Source organism: Astyanax mexicanus, chromosome 20 (assembly GCF_023375975.1).
Source record: "Astyanax mexicanus isolate ESR-SI-001 chromosome 20, AstMex3_surface, whole genome shotgun sequence".
NCBI classification, from domain to species: domain Eukaryota; kingdom Metazoa; phylum Chordata; class Actinopteri; order Characiformes; family Acestrorhamphidae; genus Astyanax; species Astyanax mexicanus.
This window is the reverse complement of record NC_064427.1, coordinates 17211018-17232544: the sequence shown is the minus strand read 5'-3', so window position 1 is coordinate 17232544 and position 21527 is coordinate 17211018. Positions and strand designations below refer to the sequence as shown.

General features: G+C 38.7%; 1 protein-coding gene across 1 annotated transcript in view; it reads right to left on the bottom strand.

Moving 5' to 3' along the window:
* The window catches only part of si:ch211-127i16.2 (probable flavin-containing monoamine oxidase A), a 129331-nt gene that overhangs the window by 29691 nt on the left and 78113 nt on the right, over positions 1-21527 (bottom strand). Inside the window, exons 9-10 of the mRNA XM_022685306.2 lie at positions 19038-19196; positions 8839-8925 (exon numbers count right to left, since the gene is read on the bottom strand). Of these exons, the coding sequence (XP_022541027.2) occupies positions 8839-8925; positions 19038-19196 (246 nt within the window). The remainder of the gene's footprint in view (positions 1-8838; positions 8926-19037; positions 19197-21527) is intronic.

Below are 21527 nucleotides of genomic sequence, written 5' to 3'. Positions count from 1 at the left end.
TCTAATTTGTGAAGCACTTTGAATGACTGTAGTGTGTGCAAGGTGCTGTATAAATAAACTTGCCTTGCCTAAAAGTGCACTCCCAAGGTTAATTTAGCACTACAATAGCACGGCTGAGGTAAATTCATGACTAAAATTGCCCTGCTGAAGTACATATATGACTACAATTGCACTGCTGAGGTACATTTGTGACTAAAATTTTATTTTATACAGTTTTATTTGAGTTTTCATGTACAGTTCACTCCAATGGTTCAATGAGATCAAAGCTGGTCTTTGATCATCTGCTTATCTAAATGAAAATATACTCTGTACTGGTAAGCTAGCTGGTTATCCAGCTCTTGACCAGCATAGAGGATGTTGCATTTGGTTTTGCTCATGCTTGGTCATGTTGGTCATCTGCATTGGTGATGTTGGTCAACCAGTGTGGTCATTCATGCCCATGACCATCTTAACCAGATGAACCAGTTTTTACCAGTTTAAGATATTAACAGCATTGTTTTATAGAACAAAGCATGTGTCTCATCTTAATGTACATATTTATAATTAATATTAAAGCAGATCTAAAATGTGCAACATTTCAACACGAAGCTCAGGAGATCTGTCTCAGAATGAGTCAGTGGGCAATTACCCCTAACCCCCGAACACGAGGCGTATAGAAAACCATCTGGACGTTTCATGAGTTTGTGTTTCAGTGTTTGGGTGAGTTGGTTAATTCATGCTGGCACCACAATCTGAAAACCAAGACCCGAGAAATTAACTTCAGACGTTAATTCCCTCATATTGTACAGATTCTTTGGAGAAGTTGATTATATTAAATATTTATTGTATAATAATGTAATAATGCCAGGCTTGGCTCGGTGCCCCGCCGGTCTGAAGACAGCGCTCTGAAGTTCTGGGCGAGTTTGCTGTCAGCCCTCCAGAACCACAGACGGCCGGCGTGCCACTCTGACCCCGCAGCCATGAACACACTCTTTAATTCAAGATGCTGCACTTTATTTGCTTTAGGCAGAAGTTTAAATAATGTAATGTAATGCAAATGAAGTTTAAGTGCTGCATTCACTACCATTTAAAAGTGTGGACAGTAAATAATTCAACATTTAGACTGGAATAGAAAACTCAGTTACCATATTTTTTCCTTGTAATGGTGAAGCTGGGAGAAGCGCTTAATTAAACAAAACTGCAATTTAAAAAAAAAAACTTATTTTAAAGATAAATGAGTGACACACAGATTTCTCTCCTAAAAACTGTTTATTTGGGTGAGTAAAGCACTTCCGTTTATTTACAGTAAGCTTAGATTTCCATAATGTTGTCTAAGGTTGAGTTTCTCCAGCACTAAGGCTAGGTGCAGCAGCATTAGCATTAGCCGCTTGCTATCTTGGCAACATAAAACACAGATGCACCACTGTATGAATACAACCTAGACAGATGTCAACAGTCAGATGTTTATTGCTATCTTGGCGCATCACATTTCAAGCATGCCCAACAAGTGTTACACCTACGCTTTTTACACAAAAACATGGACACACAGCAGTGCACAAACCCAACTTTCACATCAACAATAAACAGAATACTTTACATTGCTGTTCCTGTAAATGAGCTGCTTGCACACCCTCACAATGTGAATGAGCAGGTCAGTTTCCTCTGCTGAGAAGTGCAGAAGTGCTGTGCTGTTAGAATAGCAATAGCCAAAGTCAGAGCACACCTGGCTCTTAAAGGGAATGATAAGCAAGTGACACACACACATTGGTTTATTTCACGTTACGCCCAAAACTCAGGCATAATTAATTAATTAAGTGAATTAATAAATGCCTTTTAGGGGTTTTGAGCCATGAAAGGTGTACTTTTCCCATCGTTACGGTAGCAAAGACACACTGACACGTCTTAAATCAAGCTGCACGGTGCACAGTGGTTGACAGCTCGCCTGTAGATCGATAAAATTAGGCTCTTAGTGTTAATATTAACTGTAACACTTATTTGGATGGTCCATTTTATAGCTTCATTCATGCTTAACATTTAACTAATATTCAACTGCATGTCTATTAAATAATAATCTTTAAATCTCACCTTAAACACAATCCTAAAATGTTAAGATCAGAGTTTGATTTGATTTGGATGTAGAGTTACATTCAGTGGGCGTCATGGTGGCATAGTGGTTAGCACATTCGCCTCCCAGCACTGGGGTCTTGGGTTCAAGTGTTTGGGTTCATCTGCGTGGGTTTCCTCCCACAGTCCAAAAACATGGAGATCAGATAAATTGTATATTCTACGTATGTGTATGTGTACGTGTAAAGTGTGTAAGTAAGTATGTTGTACGTATGTACGTTTTTGTGCATGTGTGTATAAATGTATGTATGACTGGGTGCCCAGGTAATAATTGGCACTCTGTCCTGCGTAAATGCTGCAGTGCCTGATGCAGTCCTCCAGGTTTACAGTTGTTTCCGGTTGAGAGTATGCTGTACGTTATTGGCTGTCACTTCTCACCGGTGTGTGGATTATGGAGTGCTGAGTATGAATGGTTGTGTGTAAAATGTGTAAACTGTAAAGCTATATAAGTTGAACATTGATTCATTCATTCATTCAATAAAGAATTATTTACTTTCACCTTTCAGTTCAATTGCATTTAATAGACATGCAGTTGAAAGCAGTGGCGGATGCCAGTCTTTCAAGGAGGGGAAGCTCAATTTCGGCCTACATCTTAAAATGTGTCAGTTTATTTATATGAAAATTCTTCCCTCCCTGAGATGGTTTCATCAAGAGGCGTGGCCAACAGTACAGTTTATGTGTTACAGCACTTCCTGTCTGCCAGCTCACTTTCTCATACCAGGACACCTGAAAAAGACCTGTTACTTTTCAGTACACCTTTTGCACCAAATTAATCTGAGCAGTTGATCTGCCCTGCTGTTTAGGTTTTTCTTCATAAGGAAGACTATTAAATGGCTTCACCAAAATCTGGTCCACAACATTAAAACTGTCTGACATTATGTGCAGCTTTCTAGTGTTTTGTGGCAGTGAAGGGGCTCAGCAGCACCCGCTGGACAGACACTGCGATAGAAATCAGAAAGAGTGATAGAAGTCAGAAGGAGTGATAGAAGTCAGAAATAGTGATAGAAGTCAGTCTCCAAACACAAGCAGCTACAAAAAAACACCAGAAATAGAAGCTCGATTTGTCGCTAGTCGTTTTTAACAAAGAAAATGCCGCTAAAAGGATTAGCAAAGTCTCCGGTTCAACTCAGAACAGAATGAAAATTAAAAGCTCCCAGCACGGATGTTTACACCAATTTTTCTCAGACAGAGCATCCAATCATCACGCAGAAGCTGAGCGCCCGGGCCAGCCGAGGCCAGCCCACTGCCCCATAGACCCCCAGAAACGCTGAGCGTCTGATGGGCGGGACAAAGCCCAGCATTTATCCAATGAATCATCTCGTTTCGCTGCACTCTTTGCTTCACTATTGAACTCTGTGGATGCTCAGCGTCCGCACTGTTTAAAGCAGCGCTGTGAAGCTGCGGGAATGAGTGAGAGGAAAGCTGCGTCGTTATCAGTGATAAGAAACTGACTCTGAACAATAGTTGAGCGCGCTGTCACTTATTTTTCCGACATTTTAGGGGAAGCTGAGCTTCCCTTGCAGTCCTAGAGCAATCACCTCTGGTTGAAAGTTAGTTGAATGTTGAAAGTTGAGCATCAATGAGGCCATTGACCAAATGGACCATCCAAGTAAATTGTTACTGAATTAACATCCTTGCTGTTTAGATTAGATTGAAAACACTAGACTGAAAACACATTAGATTGAAAGAGTTTTCTGTATAGTGATTATATAACATTCCAGTCACGGATAAACATAACTCATAACTTGCAAATACAGGGTGTGTGTTAACAGGCAGCATGTGTACACCTTAATTAATATCACTTGTCTCGGCTCAGCTGCATGGAGAGTTCACATGGGGATCATTAGCATTAGCGAGTCTCTAGCATAAAGACACTCTGGCCTTTCCCTCCCTCCCTCTCTTTCTCTCTCTCTCTTTCTTTCTTTTTTTCTCTCTTTTTCGTAGAGTTCCTCCAGGCGAGTGTGTCAGTTGGTTGGAATGGCGAGCGCTGCACGACCGTTCTCGCCACTGAAGAAGGAAGAAGAAGAAGTGGAAAAAAGCTCTGCGGTACAGATCGGCACCGTGACGAGTGTGTCAGGCCGATGTGTCCATCTGTCAGTCTCACTTACACCTCGCGCGTCTCCGTCTGTACGCACAGGCCTGCATCTCAACTCCTTCAGGGGGGGGAATAAATAGCCGTTTTGGCTCCGACAGACAGCAGAACACCTTTTTGGATGTGACCGTGCGTCTTTTGAAGGTGCTTACCTCCCTCCTCCCACAGCTTTACTGAAAGAGAGGTGTATAAAAAGAAGCTGCTGGAGTTCTGTGGCTTCCTGACAGCACAGGCAGAACTTCTTGTGCAGGAAGTGGAAGCGTAGGGAGCGTAGGGTGTCAGGAATGAGGTGACGAACTCCTGACGTTCTCCTCCCCGAGCCAAGCTTGGTGTTCTGGAGATGTTAAACTCACGCCGGCGAGAGATTTCACTATCTGACTTATTCATGAGGAGCAGACGTACCCGTGACAGGCCGAGACGGAGGTTTACGGCACGGAGAAGTGAGCTAATGGTCTCAACCCTCAACCAACCCGACCCACGGAAAAAACCCAGACATCTGGTCAAGTTGAGGAGCAGCTGTGGACCTAAATTCGGGTGTGTTTTACGGTGTAAAACCTTCATCACTGAGCTGTAAAACCACACAGTCCGAAGTGGGTTTAGTTGATGGGAAGTAGAGCTTAGATCCTCTGCCCGAACCCGACCTGACATCTGTTAACTGAAACTAATAAAAATGGTAATAAAAAAAACATGGTAACTAACTGGAACTGTACTGTGTGTTTTTTTTTTTTATATAAATCTAACAGAACCACTTTTAAACAAGATTACCCTTATAAAGGGTTTATAAAGGTGTTTATTATTGGTTATTAATTTGGTTGGAAATACTTTAAAACCTATTAATAAGCAGTTAATAAATATATGACAATGCAAAAACTGTGTTTTTTTCATCAATTAGCGTTAAACTTGTCATAGTAATATATTTGTCAGTATGTTTATCTCTTTACTATAAATTAAATGACTAAGCAAAACCACAGATTTGACACTGTTGTCTTTTCAATTGATGTGTTTTAACTGTTTATCAAAGGTTTTTAAACATTTACAACCTAATCAATAATAATTAATTAAGGAACTTATAAACCATTTATAAACCCTTTATAAATGTAGTCTTATTTTAAAGTGGTACCAAACTAACTAAAACTAACTGAAATTACAGATAGAAAACCTCTCATTTTCGCGTTTGTTAATTTATTCATAAGCGCTGTGTCCACTCCAGCAGTGTGAAAAAAACTAATAAAAACTAGCAAACCCCAGTCTAAAAAACAATTAAAACTAACTGACTTGGAAAAAAAATAAACAAAATAAAATTAAACTATAATGAAACATTCAAAACTACTATAACCTTGTAAGTAACAAATCAAACTGTCTAAAAAAATTGCACCAGTCAGAATGTTATAATCACGCAGCTCCTCCACGTGTCCGTGTTTAATTTGCAGCGCTGTGTTTAGCTGTTCTTGCACATTTTTTTTAAATAATAGGTCTGTGCTTCTTCAGTGTTGCAATGTTCATTAACATCATTATGAACAGATTTTGCTCATTTAAACAGCCTGAAAACAGACAGTTTATGGTTCGAATCAGGCTCGGGCTCATAATGACCCTTTTTTTTTGGGTTGGTTTGGGTCAGGCTCAGGCAGAAAGTGCACAGGCTCTGGCCGGGTCAGGTCAGATTTTGGGCCCGATCTAAGTTCTAATGGTAAGTGGGTTCCTTTGCCTTTCTTTGCCTTTCTTTGCCTTTCTTTGCCTTTCTTTGCCTTTCTTTTGCCTTCCTATGTTTTAAAATTTTCAGAACATTCATGGAGCGGAGTTCACGTGGAGCCAACCTCAATGGTCATAGTCATGCATTAAGAATCCTGTCATGAATTCTTAAACTCCATAGAGGCCATAAACTCCATTCCATCCAGGCAGCTACTGGCGCTTGGTCTGAAGCAACCGGTGAGTCACTGACATCCTGTGGAGATGCCCTACCTCTGCGTCTCGGCGCGTGTGGGACACTTCAGACAGCGTCCTCGCCAAAAGATACCCTAAAAAATAGACTCCACGTCCAAAAAAAAGAGTTGAACTCAGAAGAAATCAAGAGGAATCGAGGAGAAACTTGAGTGGAAAGGTGAGTAGAAGGTTGGGTTAGTCATAGAAACTGTCATAGAGCGACTTTTTCAGGATGACAGAGGGTCATCTTCAGTGAGGAATTCTGTTTTTGCCTTGTGTGGAGGCACTGTGGTCAACGCCAACATGTCACAATGTCACATGTCTAAACAGCCCAAAGTTATTTCAATGAGGTCCAGCAACCAAAGGTTCTAGCTTTTTTTTTTGCTTTTTTTCTGATTGGTTGCTGTGGTGGTGTGGTGCAGTGGATAACAACACCGCCTGCTAGTAATGCCACCACATCATGTGGGAGACTGGGGTTCAATTCCAGGTCTGGGTGACTGAATTAAGTCATTCTGGATAAGAGTGTAAGATAAATGTCATAAATGTAAATGATTGCATGCTCTGGTGTGGTACTTTCCAACAAGACAATGCTCATCCACATGCGGCTTGCATGTCAGACACTACAGATATTATATATCCAGTTGTATCACCAGACCTATCACTTATTGAAATGTGTAGGATGCATAATTAGCAGGGTTTGTTTGAGAATATACATTCAGCTAATTGGGATCGATTTTGGTGCACACCTTTAGGAACCTCTACAACTTGTCTGGCATGCATTACACATACAGGTCTGGAAAAAAAAATAAGAGACCACTTCAGTTTCTGAATCAGTTTCTCTGATTTTGCTATTTATAGGTTTATGTTTGATTAAAATGAACATTGTTGTTTTATTCTATAAACTATGGACAACATTTCTCACTAATTCCAAATAAAAATATGGTCATTTAGAGCATTAATTTGCAGAAAATGAGAAATGAATGAAATAACAAAAAAAGATACAGAGCTTTCAGACCTCAAATAATGAGTTCATATTCATAAAGTTTTAAGAGTTCAGAAATCAATATTTGGTGGAATAACCCTGTTTTTTAATCACAGTTACATCTTGCATCTTCGCATCATGTTCTTCTCCACCAGTCTTACACACTGCTTTTGGATAACTTTTTTACGCTTTACTCCTGGTGCAAAAAATTCAAGCAGTTCAGCTTGGTTTGATGGCTTGTGATCATCCATCTTCCTCTTGCAAAGCAAAGAAACTAATCATTTTTAAGTGGTCTTTTATTATTTATTTTTTTTCAGAGCTGAATGTTACACACAAATTCTGAATGTGTAAGTCAATATCTGGTAGCTTGGTTTATTTTCCTTATGAATAGCACTGTTATCTGCAATTCGACAACTCTTTTGTTAATTATTTCTTTATTACAAGCCTTAAAAATGAAAGAGAAACCTACTATAAAACTTTTGAGCGAATTGTTGAGCATGCTAGCCAGCTAACTTCTTCTAACCTCCTGTCAAAAACGCCACCACTGCTGTAGCTTCAGGCCCGGCCACGGCTGGAGACTATCGTCAGACAGTCGCCTGTCCAAACACACGAGTTTAAATTCAGTGTTAAAGTCTGCTGTCCAAACAGTTCCTGCGAGAATTTGTCAGGACACATTAGCATGTTTTCTTAACCCACCACCCCCCTATACGCCCTGCACTGCAGCCTAGCAATTATCATAAAGCCGCCATAATTAACCTTTTGGTTTTGGTGTGTTTTTATTCGTTTTTTGTCAGTTCCTCTTTCAGATCATCTCTTTTACTCCAGAAGACATACAGCTGCTCAAAAATATAATCATTTAAAATGTAAAAGGAAGCAGAATTGTTATATTTACCTCGAACTGATCTAAATTTTACCAAGCGCCTGTTTTTTTTCACTTATTTTTGAATGTATAGACTTTAAATATATTCACACCTAAGATTTCTTTTCAAAAATGGTTAGACCAGAGTGTTTATGGGTTGAAAACATAAGAATATTGATGATAACAGTTCATTACATGGCTTATTAATTATTATTTTGACAAAGTAAGAAACATCATCAGGCGGACTTTTCGTTTTTTTCTTGATAATCACACCTCTAGGATACATGTAGATACTAAAAACCTGAGACTCAGAGCAGCCTATGCCTTTCAGTATTTTAATCAGGACACACAAAGAAAACTATATACAAAAATGTAAACTTTTTACGCTAAATAAATAAAAATGTAGTTTAGTGCAAAATAACTACTTGGTAAAAATATGGAAGTAAAATGACTACAAACTATATAAAGTAGTGCGCACACCATACCTAGCTTTAGTTTGAGTAAAGCAGGTAGTTTCACACTTTTTCTGTGGACACTTTTGAGTCATTTACTGATATTATTTGGTTTGAAACATCATATAAATATGTTTGAAGCACTAAAGGTAAATAATATTGGTTGGGGAAGAAGATCTCACTTTTTTAGGTGATTTTCTCAATGGGTTTCTTGTAGATTTATCTTTACCACACTGGGATGTCATCACTATTTTTAGAAAGAGTGACTTCTGCACTTTCTAACCATATATGGATTATGTTTATGTGTGAAGGGATTCCTGAGTAATTAAGCTGAGAACACAAGGTGCGATTTTGGACGGAAACAAGCTCATGGCCGCACAGGGCGATGACTCAGGGGTCGTGTCAGAAGCAAGTCAAGCTCAGGACTTACTTTCTCCTGGTAGTGGATGTAGGTGGTTGCTTCTGGGCCCAGGTACTTGGCCAGGCTGGAGACGACAGCATCCCTCCTCTCCTCCATCTGAAAGAGAAGCAGGAATAGATATAGGATAGAGCTTCTTTCATTTTTAGATCTCTCTCTCTCTCTCTCTCTCTGCAGAGCGAGTCGTGATGGCTTCTCTCTGGCTCTCTGAGAGGAAATGAAAATGGCGAGGGCTGATCCTTCTGGAGAGCTGGGTGGTGGAGATACAATTTAATTTCAGGAGAAGCTTCTGAAGACATGTCAAGAGTGTAGACATGACATGATTTTTAATTTTTCTTTTTTCTTTCATCCAATACTGATAATGAAGCAAAAATATTGTAGAACCATACTGTAGTTCTGGTTAGCAACTTTTTAAACTATTTAAAAAGAAAGAGAACATGAATGCTATACTGCCAAAAGTATTCATTCATTCACTCACCCATCCAAATAATTGAATTCATTGAGTTTCTTTAATTTTACCAAATTGAAAACCTCTGGAATATAATCAAAAGGGAGGTGAATGATCACAAGCCATCAAACCACCAAACTGAACTGCTTGATTTTTTGCACCAGGAGTGAAGCAGCATAAAGTTATCCAAAAGCAGTGTGTAAGACTGGTGGAGGAGAACTGTGATTAAAAACCAACCAGGATTATTCCACCAAATATTGATTTCTGAACTCTTAAAACGTATGAACTTATGAATATGAACTTGTTTTCTTTGCATTATTCTTTGAGGTCTGAAAGCTCTGCATCTTTTTTTTTTTATTTCTGCCATTTCTCATTTTCTGTAAATAAATGCTCTAAATGACAATATTTTTATTTGTAATTTGGGAGAAATGTTGTCTGTAGTTTATAGAATAAAACAACAATGTTCATTTTACTCAAACATAAACCTATAAATAGCAAAATCAGAGAAACTGATTCAGAAACTGAAGTGCTCTCTATATTTTCTTTTCCAGAGCTGTATAAGCAGTTGAAACAGGGAACAGGCTAGTGCATGCCAAATATATCAACAATAACATTTTAATATAACATTATAGTCATTATGTTATATTTTGTTTTAGAATAATGTGTTTTGGGGAAGGGGTAGGACCTTTGTGGTGCCCCACCTAAGCTTTTTTTATTAATGGCTTTATTTTTCTTAAATTATTTACACTTTTATACTTATACTATAGTTTTAAAACCATTACTTTTATTATACTTTTATTTAAAGTGTAAAAAGCTTCAACTTCTACAGAAGTATTTTAAACCCTAGTATGTATACTTTTACCTACAGACTAATTAATGTGAATATGATTAACACATTTCGGTGCCACTTTAAAATAAGACTACCTTTATAACGGGTTTATAAATGGTTTACAATTAGTTTATTAATGGTTACTAATTAGGTTGTAAATGCCTTAAAAATCATTAATAATCAGTTATAGAACATACGCAGAAAGGGCATTTGTAAACCATTTATAAACCCTTTATAAAGGTAGTACCCACATTTCTTAATACCCATTTGGTTATATAATATATTTAGAGACTCTTTTTTTCCCAAAGAACTGTCAATACTGCACCAATATGCATGGCCATGAGCACATCTACAGTTCAAGGCAGCGTTCTTTAGCTTCCATTGGACGGTATACTAGTTTGTGCTCCAATGACATTTGTCATGTCAGTATATTTTGCTATGAAAGTATTGCTATATCTGAATACAATATTATGGTACACTGGCGGAGTATTTATAGGAATATATCATCCGGTGCTAGAAGCCGTAAACCTGCCATAAAAGCTGCAGTCCGGGCTGCGTGAGGGGGCGGGTCACTGAGTGTCTGATCGATTAGAATTAATCCGCCCCTCGCTCTAACTCATACTGTGAGTTATGAATGTCAGCAAAATGGACCCAGCAGCTGCAGATCGGCTATAACTACAGACTGACAGATGCTACAGAACATCTGCAAGCTGGAGGCTAACACCGTCTTCCCGCCCTGGTGAAAAAAATATATACTTAATTGTCCTAAAAAAATATTGCAAAATGTCTTAATATGCTGTAAATATACTAACAGATTTATGTACTTAGTTAAAATATGTTAAAAATACATTAAAATTATGCTTTCATCAAATGTTTGAAAGTAAAAAGTACAATATAGTATATTTAAATATACTTCTATGAAGTACACTTTTAGTTTAATGTAATTCAATATACTTCTAAAATACATATTTCCAAATATACTTTCTTACATTTTTTTTTGCAGTGTGTAAAAAAAAACAACTGTTACAGTAGTTCACTTAAAGTACAATGTATCGTGTAACTTTTTAGAAAGTAAATCAAATTACTACTACTAATTAAAAAAATATTAAAGTAAATGTTTAACAGGCTTAAAATTGTAGCACATTATATTACAATATATGTTTATACCCAACTAAGTATAGTGCTACTTACAAAAGACAGGAACAAGAAGCATGTATATTTGTACTCTAATGTAAATATAGATCACATATATTTAACATCAATTCTTAGTACATTTGTAATATACTTGGTCACTATAGTAGTGATACAGTTGTAATACTGTGTATTAATGTAATAATGTGTATTAATGTATTATAATTTTACTGTAAGCATTTTTAAAATATGGGGTTAAATACATGAATGTTACGTATATTTAAATTTAATATTTAGTACAGTTTAGTACACTTTGCACAATTTAAGTAGGACTTTTATGCTATTTTTATACCTTTAAAGTAAAATAAAAAATGTGTTCTGTTTTAGCATTTTAGCACTCTTTAAATATACTGATTAATAATAATGTGGCTACAAGAAAACACTTTAGTGCACTATAGCATAATAATGCTTAGTATACTTTAATCTACTTTTTTTTTTTTTTGCTAGGGCGAGCAATAACTGATCTGAGGAGCAGCGGGGGGTCTGTGGAGTTGAGCCAACCGGAGATCATACATGGTGTGATCAGACAGCAGAAGATCAGACCGAAGCTAACGAGGGGGTATGAAAGTGTCTGTAAGGATCGGCCGGGCTAAGCATTAATACCTGCTAATAAAACCAGGCTTGCAGAATCACTCGGCGTGTGCAGCACTCTCTAAACTCTGACAGCTCTCTACAGTGAGATGAATGCTAAATAACTGCCAGCTTGGGCCTGGAAAAACGAAAGAGCAGCATGATGGAGCAGAAAACGTCGAGCCTCAGAAGTTTGGGGACAAACGTCCTACCGAAATATATTTAAAGTGGACATGGAACACTTCAAGTACTTAGTATAATTCACAAGATGTATTTTCACTCTAACAAATCTTATATGTTTAACAGCTGTCAGTGAAACGGAATTAAAATAATAAGCAATCTAAATGTCATTTTTTAAGTAAGCGCAGCGCCATCTTGTCCCAGCGCTGAAAGTGACGTCACAAGGTTTGTTCCTGAACGCCTCACTAACATAAACTATGAGCCTACAGAAACTTAGTTCCTCAATAGATAATAAAAGCTAAACCAAGAATCGATGCAAAGGGGGGCACTTTTGTATTGCCCCTGGATGTAGTAATACTGGGTGTAGTGACATTTTTATAGGGTAAAGAATGAGACAAAGATTTACTTTCACTTTCAGATCTCACCTCTTAAGCGGACAGCTGTTTTTCGGGGGTGGCTAGCGGCGCTGAAGTGCGAGAATCCTCCGGTTAGCTGCAATGCTAGGGGTTAGGAGCGAGCACTTTCTAGACCAGGACTATGTGTGGGAGAGGGTTTTTGAGTCAGGAGCATTAAGTTAGTCGTTGTCCGAAAAAATAAGATGAAGTCCGAGGCTTTTTTCCACTGATCAGCTGGGATGTACAGACCATCCGACTGAGGGTACTATAAAAGCAGCAGCTGTGAGCCGCAAGAAATGAGGCAAACGACGTGCCCACCCAGCAGAGCAGCGAGAGGTACCGAAAGTCTAGATAAGCTGACAGTTAAAAGATAATATAGCTAGCGTTAGCTACGTATCTAGCTATCTTACCATAGCTATCCAATGCTAGCTAACTAGCTAACGCTAACTAGATGAAGCTAGCTACCAGCAAGCCTTCTAACTTCCAAACTGAACAGTTTATCAACCAAACAGCGCCTGGGTGTTTCAATATCCACTTAAATCATGTACGTTTCATTCAGTCTTAATGAACTCTGGACTTTACATGTTAAATAGCTGAATGTATATAAAGAAGCTAATGTTAGTTAAATGGAGGGCAGTAAGTTACCTGCTGTTGACGGGCTGCAGGGTTTTGCACGGATCTCCCGTAGAGAGAGAGTAGACACCTCCAAAATGTGTCGCTCTCAGAAAAGCATCTGAAAATTTCTGCTCAGGTTTATGGAGGAAAGATCTCTAAGGAAAATGCTCCACGTTAGCCTAGTTCAGCTTCGTCTTCATCCATAATCTACACAAACAACAAGCTCTTTTTCTTAACCGTGACCGCTAGCTATGTGCCTGGACTCTTCAACCAACCATCCTCGTGACGTCACCAGTGCTGCATGGGCGAAATGGCGGTGCACTAGCCCAAACGTAACAAACATAAATATATTATAATTTAGTGTGTAAACATTTTATATAAAAATCCCCCCCAAATAAATTCCATTATATATAATCCCTTAGAAAACTTGTACAAACTGAAATGTTTCATGTCCACTTTAAAGCAGCGTTACACTGTAAGTAATTACTTAATACAGGAAGATATTAAATCTTGCACCTAACAACTGGGGTTATCCCTAGGGATAACCTCAGCCAGGGTGTATATTTATTATTCTCCCAACAAACAGAACAACCACAACTGCAACAATCAGCAATTTCATTAAATGCACAGTACAGTATCATGTACAGTATCAGTTAACTTTTTACTTGTGTCTGTGGATTTAAAAATGGTCTCCTTCCGCTAAAATCCACTTTTTCTTGTTCTTTGTGAAATACTACAGGTCTCTCTGAGTTGTTTATTATGCTGCATATGAAACTGTTTCTCAGCCTCTCTTTTCTGTAGTAGCTAGTAAAAATGAAAATCCTCAGAAATACAAGTTGATCAGGAAAGGCTCAAGGCCTCGCCCACCTCGGCTCAGGACCACCCGCAGGCGATCTTGATCTGAGAAGGACCTTACAGCTCTGTTTACAAAGCTATTTTTAGCTTTCGTTAGCTATAGTTTTCTAATCGGATCTCCGGTTGATTCTGCGTTTTACTGAGACCTTAAATATACACTGGGGAAGCACGGTTTGACAATTCAGCACAACTCAACAGAACAGCACTCAAAGGGAGCGTCGTTCACGTCAGATTTTATGACATAGAGTGTATGTACTTTCTGGGGTTTTGATGTGGTGAAACTGACTAAGAACCAAATCACCAAGTCTGAGGTAAGAGTTAAGTAGCTTTAGTTTAGCTAAAAGAAACACTATCAATACTGGGAGACAGCAGCGCTGAGAGTCTGACATTTAGCGAAATTTAAGGGTTAATTTTACCGAGCACTCAGTACTGTATCTACTGTATCTTTATAACTAATGCTGTATCTCTGAAAACATTTTGTCCTTTGAGTTTTAGCGCTGTAAAATTGACAGTGGGGGGGAGTGGGAGGCAGGTAGGCATTCTCTGCTGCAGTGCTGTTAGCCAATCAGAGACGATATGTTTGCATGTATGAATATTTATGAGCAAGAGCGGAAATCCTGTCTTTTTTTTAAGAGACCACTAGTTCAGTGATCTAAAGCAGGGCTAAATAGAAACACCTGAACGCTTTTTTTTCACCAAAAACAGTTCACATGGTGTTCATTTATACTAGAGACACAACAAAACATTTTAAAAACGATGAAATGCGATCTTTAAATGCAATGGAATCGAATAGTGTGCATTAATCAAGTCAGGCCTCAGCGTTTTAACATCTGAGGAGAAATGGACAGAACAGATTTCATTACCAAATATGTGAGTGGTCCAAATTGGAGTTTACAATGTGAAATTTAGTGTGTTTTTTGTGTGCTGTTCACACTGATGCACATATAACCCTTCTGGTTTGCAAATGATGAAATATATAAGGTTAGATAGGGACAATATTGGGACTTTTGCTCCCAATGAATTTCGTTTTTTTTTAATGGATGGAGGGATGGACAGTACAAATTTTATTAACACATCCAGCAGTTGGAATGAAACTAAAGCACCTGTCATTTTAGTGTGGGAGGTTTCATGGCTAAATTGGAGCAGCCGGGTGTTCAACCTTCATTATTGCACATTGCACCAGTAAGATCAGAGTGTGAAGGTTCAATTAGCAGGGTAAGAGAACAGTTCTGCTCAAAATATTGCAATGCACACAACATTTTGGGTGACATACCAGAGTTCAAAAGAGGACAAATTGTTGGTGCACGTCTTGCTGGCGCATCTGTGACCAAGACAGCAAGTCTTTGTGATGCATCAAGAGCCACGGTATCCAGGGTAATGTCAGCATACCACCAAGAAGAACGAACCACATCCAACAGGATTAACTGTGGACGCTGTAAGAGGAAGCTGTCTGAAAGGGATGTTCGCATGCTAACCCGGATTGTGTTCAAAAAACATAAAACCACGGCTGAACCCAAATCACGGCAGAATTCAATGTGCACCTCAACTCTCCTGTTTCCACCAGAACTGTCTGTCACCACAATAAATTATTGTGCTCTAAAACCAGGTGTTTCAGTTTCATTCTCCAACCGCTGTATGTGAGTGGCCCATTATTAGAATTTACAATGTCAGATTTAGCGTGTGTTTATTTTATTTATTTATTGTTTTATTTTTTATATAACACATTTGCTTATGCTTTAACATACAGGGTTGGATAGGGACAATATTGGGACTTTTGCACCCAATGATTTTCGGTTGGCTTTGCTCTGGATCTAACACAACCTTATAAAAAGCGAATAAAAAGAAAGATGGATGAGTTGATGGATGGACAGATGGATGGATGGATGGACATGTAATGTATTAATTAAAAAAGGAAGTGTCCCAAAAAATCGAAACAACACCCATCTGTCTGCGTTTCTGACGGGCAGCGGATTCATCACAAACATAACAGATAATAGGAAGATGGCGCACGCATGGAAGAGCCTGTTTATGGAACATGACGCGAGGATGAGCATGTCCATCTTAAAAGTTGATGATGTTGCTGAATTGGGAATGAAGGCAGCAGCAGCAGCAGCAGCAGGACGGAGGCTGAGCTGTATCTATAATGAATGAATGCCACCGGTGTGATGCTTTATCAGCGGCGGAAGGAAAAGTGCCCGTTATCAGACATGTAGCCTCAAAGAGCTCAGCGCCATGGAATCATCTGCATCTTTAGCTTAGAGACAACATGCTGTGTGTGTGTGTGTGTGTGTGTGTGTGTCTGTTGAAGCAATGAGTGATAAAGTGATATCATGCCCATGCACACACACACACACACACACACACACACTGCAGGACCAGTAAAATACCTTGAAATATTTTACTGTAGTAAATAAGGACTGCCAATAGAATAAGACCCCTTAGATTTAAACTTACTGTATCTACAATCTACAATAGATGAAACCTATCCTTATCCGGACAGTTACTCCAATTAAATCAGGATGCATTGTGAATTTTAGTAGAAGCAACAAATAAGCAGGTGTTTTACTTTTGTCTATAGATTTTATACAGTTTTTACAGTGACCACACTTATTATCCCTCTTTGTCTACAGGGTTTTCAATACATTTATTTTCTAAATTGTAAAAAATTCACAAAATCTCCTGTTGGAAACACCCCCAAAATAGAAAGTAAAAATGATTATGGCTTACAGCCAATAAAAAACGAAGAATTTGTGTCTCAGAAAATTAAAATATTATATAAGACCAATTGGTAGTTTTGGCCTGCGATGGATTGGCAGCCTGTTCAGGGTGTTTCCTGCCTTCCGCCCGTTGCCGGCTGGGATAAGCTCCAGCCCCCCCGCGACCCTTAACGGATCAAGCGGTTGACAATGAGTGAGTGAGTGAGTGGTAGTTTTGGCAGTGTGGGCAGTGTGCCAAGTCCTGCTGAAAAATGAAATCCGCATCTCCAAACCATCACTGTTTGAGGACACTTCACACTAGACCTCGAGCAGCTTGGACTGTGTGTCGCTCTTCCTCCAGACTTTGCTCCCTTGATTTACAAATGAAACGTAAAATGTACTGATGATCAGTGATGGTTTGTTTGGAGAGACATGTCATCTGCTGGTGTTGATCCACTGTGTTTTATTATCAAGTCTAAAGTCAGTGCAGTGCCCTGCTGATAACCTTTATGGAGATGCGGATTTCATTTTCCAGCAGGACTTGGCACACTGCCCACAATGTTAGAAACACTGCTTGAGATATTCTGAAATTGCTTCATATCCATATAAACAGACAAGCACCTCTAACTATCTATGGTTATTTCTTTGGGATATGGCAGAAGTAATGGCGCTCCGATATTATTCCCGTCCCTTGACTTTTGCCATGTCAGTGTATGGCTGAGAGGCTTAGTTTCTGTTTTTTTTTTTTTTTTCATATGTTGTGTTTAATATAGCAACAATCTGAGTCTGTTTATTGGATTTCCATTGGTGATAATGATACACACACCTCAGCAAACACATGCCGACACACACACACACACACACACACACAGTCATATATATTTAAAGTGCTGAAAGCCGTCACTTAGGAAATGTCTTCTAAGCTCGCTGCCTGAAGGCTGCATCCATTTGCACCTCCGTCCCTCAAGTGTGTAAATATTCCTCTCTTGCTCCTTTGCCCTTGTGCCCCCCTCACCACCCTCTCGCGCCACCCTCTCGTGCCAGGCTGCAAACAGCTCTGCCCGTGGGACACACTCACTTCACACACTCCGTACAGTTCAGTGTGCTGTTAAACCCAGTCACTCACTCTCTCTCTCTCACTCGCTCTCACACACACTTTACTCTCTCGCTCTCACTCACTCAGACTCTCACGCCCTCTTTCACTCCATCACCAGCCTATCACTTTCACATTCCTTCTGTTTTGTCTTTCCTGTGCTCTCTCCCTCTCTCTCTTTTTCTTTTCTCTCGCTTTATCTCTCTATCACCAATTAATAACTTTTTTCTCTCTCTATCACTTTCTCCTCTGCTGTTCCACTTTTTGCTTTGCTCTTCTTACACTCTCTCATCCCTCTCTCTCTCCCTCTCTTTCCATCATTCAAGCTTGCGTCCTCTCTTTCACTGATGCTTTCTCTCCATCACCAGCCTTTCACATTCCTTCTGTTTTGCCTGTGCTCTCTCTCTGTCTCTCTTTCTTTCTCTTACTCTATCTCTCTATCACCAATTATTACATTTTTTCTCTTTCTAACAATTCCCCCCTCTTTCTCTTTTGTCGTTCTCAGTCTCTCTCATCTCTAGCCTTCTCTCTCTCTCTCTCTCTCTCTCTCTCTCTGTTTTACCAATGTTTTCTCACTTTCTCACTCTTTCTTTCTTCTCTTCTCTCTCTTTCTCTCTCTATATGACCAACATTTTATATCTCTTTCTTCTTATTACTGTCTTCTGTGTTCCTGCACTTCCTTGCTTTGCTCAATTTCTTCATTCAATCCATCATCCATCTTTCTATGCTCTCTCTCTCTCTCTCTCTCTCTCTCTCTCTTAATTTTAATAACTTTTTCTCTATATATCCGTTCTTACACACTCTCACCCCACCTCTGTATCTCTCTCTCTCTCTCTTTAATTACAACTTTTCTTCCGTCTTCTATGTTCTTGCACTTCTTTCTCTCTTTATGTCTCTTTCTGTTTTTGATATTATCTCTCTATCACCTTATTTCTGTCCCTCTCTCTCTCTCTCTCTCTCTCTCTCTCCGTGTCTTTGCTATTCTCTTTCTTTGCTCAATTGCAATTTAAATGGCTTTATTAGCATGACTGCTCTGAAAACAATGTTGCCAAAGAACACAAAAGTCAATAACTGAACATATAGCAAAACAACAACAAAAATATTAACAGAACAATCATTAAAAATATATAGTAATATATTATTAATATAATATATTATAATATATAATAAATTGACTATATAAAATAGTCAAATATAAATATCTTTGTTAAGCTCACACGTTTTCTCTCTCTTTTTCTCTCTCTTCCTCTCTCTCTCACACACACACACACACACACACACACACACACCTTCTTTCACACTCTTTCACCTTCTCTCTCTCTCTCTCTCCCTCTCTCACCTCTCGGCTGTTCCAGTAGCAGGCCTGCACCCCAGCGATAAACCCCACCAGCGCAGGGCTTCCTCTGGGGGTGGAGGCGTCGAAGGTGACGGCGAAAGGGCAGTCTTCACCTGGACGAGACACGATCTCCCCGGAAAAGCCCTTCTGCTTCCAGAAAGCCTGAACACACCACACAACACACACCCTGTCAAACAACACCCTTTAAAACAGGCTGTAAACACTGTTAGATAAGCAGAGGCTGCTGATTATAGGATGTAGGTGTGCAGTTAATTAGTACAAAAGCAAAGGTTTTCACTGGAAAATGAGAAAAATGACAGTAAACATACAAAACTGGAGGAAGAGCAGCTTAGAAACAGTTCAGAGCACTTGACCAACAGACACGCTGCTGGGTTCTCATGTTTACTGTAAAATATTTTCACACTGCAGAATCTAAACTGCTCTCTTAGTTTCTGAGATCATTCTTTGCTTTTTCCAAATGAGGTTTTCAAATCATTTTTACATTTTTAGCAGAGCCTTTAAACTGGATTGAACTGAAACATCCACTGGACCATATCCAATGGGTTGTGTTAGACTGGGACATCCATTGGATTGTATAAGATTGAGACATCCAATGGATCAGAACATGCAGTGGATTAGGATTGGGATTGGATTAGACTAGCACCTCCAATAGACTGGAATGAATCAGTACAGCAAATGGATTGTATTAGAGTAGGATTTCTAATGGATTGTATTAGATTGAGATATCTAATGGATTGGATTAGACTGGAACATCCAATGAACTGTATTAGAGTGGGACATTCAATGGATTGGATTGAATGGGGACATGCAATAGATTGGAATGGATCAGAACATCCAATGGATTGAATTAACTGGGACATTCAACGGATTGGATTAAACATTCAAAAGATCGGAATGAATCAGTACATTCAATAATTTGTATTAGACTGGGAAATCCAATAGATTAAATTAGACTGGGACATCCAATAGATTGGATTAGACTGGGACATCCAGTGGATTGGATTAGACTGGGACATCCAATAGAGAGGAATGAATATAATAGATCGGATTAGACTAAGACATCCAATGAATTGGATCAGAGTAGGACATCCAATGAATTTGATTAGACTAGGATATCCAATGGATTGGATTAGACTGGGAAATCCAATAGATTAAAGTAGACTGGGACATCAATTTAATTTGATTAGAGTAGGACATCTAATGAATTGTATTAGACTTGGCAATCCAATAGATTAAAGTAGACTGGGACATGCAATAGATTAGATTAGACTAGGAGATCCAATTGATTGGATTAGACTGGGATATCCAATTGATTAAATTGGTACATCCAATGGGTTACACTAGACAGAGACATCCAATGAATTTGATTAGACTGGGACATCCAATAGATCAGAATAAATCAGTACATCAAATGGATTAGATTAGACTGGGACATCCAACAATTTAGATCAAATTGGGATATTCAATGGACTGTAATGAATCAGTACATCTAAGGGATTGGATTAGACTAGGACGTCTAATATATTGGATTAGATGGGGAAATGAATTAGATTTGAATGGATCAAAACATCCAATAGATTGAACTAGACTGGGACATCCAGTAATTTGGATTAGATTAGATTAGATTAGATAGGTCATCAGGTGTTATGGCTGATTGAAGTTAATTGAGTAAGATTGGGACATCCAAAACATTTTATTTGATCTGGAAAACAAATAGATTGAACTGATTCAGTGAATTCAATATCCTATGGATTTTGTTGGATCAAGACATCCAGTGGTTTGGATTAGATTTGGACGTCCAGTTGTTTGGATTAGAGTTGCTTTGTTATGACTGATTAAAGTATACAGTTAGCACTGACTTAACATGTACAGGTTAATTCAATAACAAAGAATATTTTCACTTTAACACATGAAACAAGACCAAGAATCGCTGTAATAATTTTCAAACAACAGCACCTACGACTCTTCATGCAGAATAAAAGACTGGATATTTACTGGAAAAGCACCAGGGAGGAGATCCCAGCATTCTCTGCATAAACGTCTGCATGCTTGTTCAACTTCATGCATTTATGATTATTCATAGCACATTCTTCGTGTGCATGCTCAGAGTCTCTGGAGCTCACAACACCACTGTTTCTGACTCTCTAAATTACTGCTAGAGCAGCGGCTTCATGCTTGTATGTAAGCAATGTAAAACCCATGTTTTTATAGTTTACATTGCTGAACGTTTGAAAAACACTTAAATGTGCTAAAAAACGCATGTATTTAAATGTATGCATTTTGAGTCATGTCTCATGGAAGATTATGCATGCATACATTGACACTGATTATATTTTTTGGTAACCCTTTACTTGGATGGTCCACTTCATGGCCTTGTTGCTGCTCAACTGACATTCAACTAACACTGAATTTAATGTCCATTAAATTTAACTTAACCACTGCTGTTCACTCTGCTGACTCATGACTGTACTG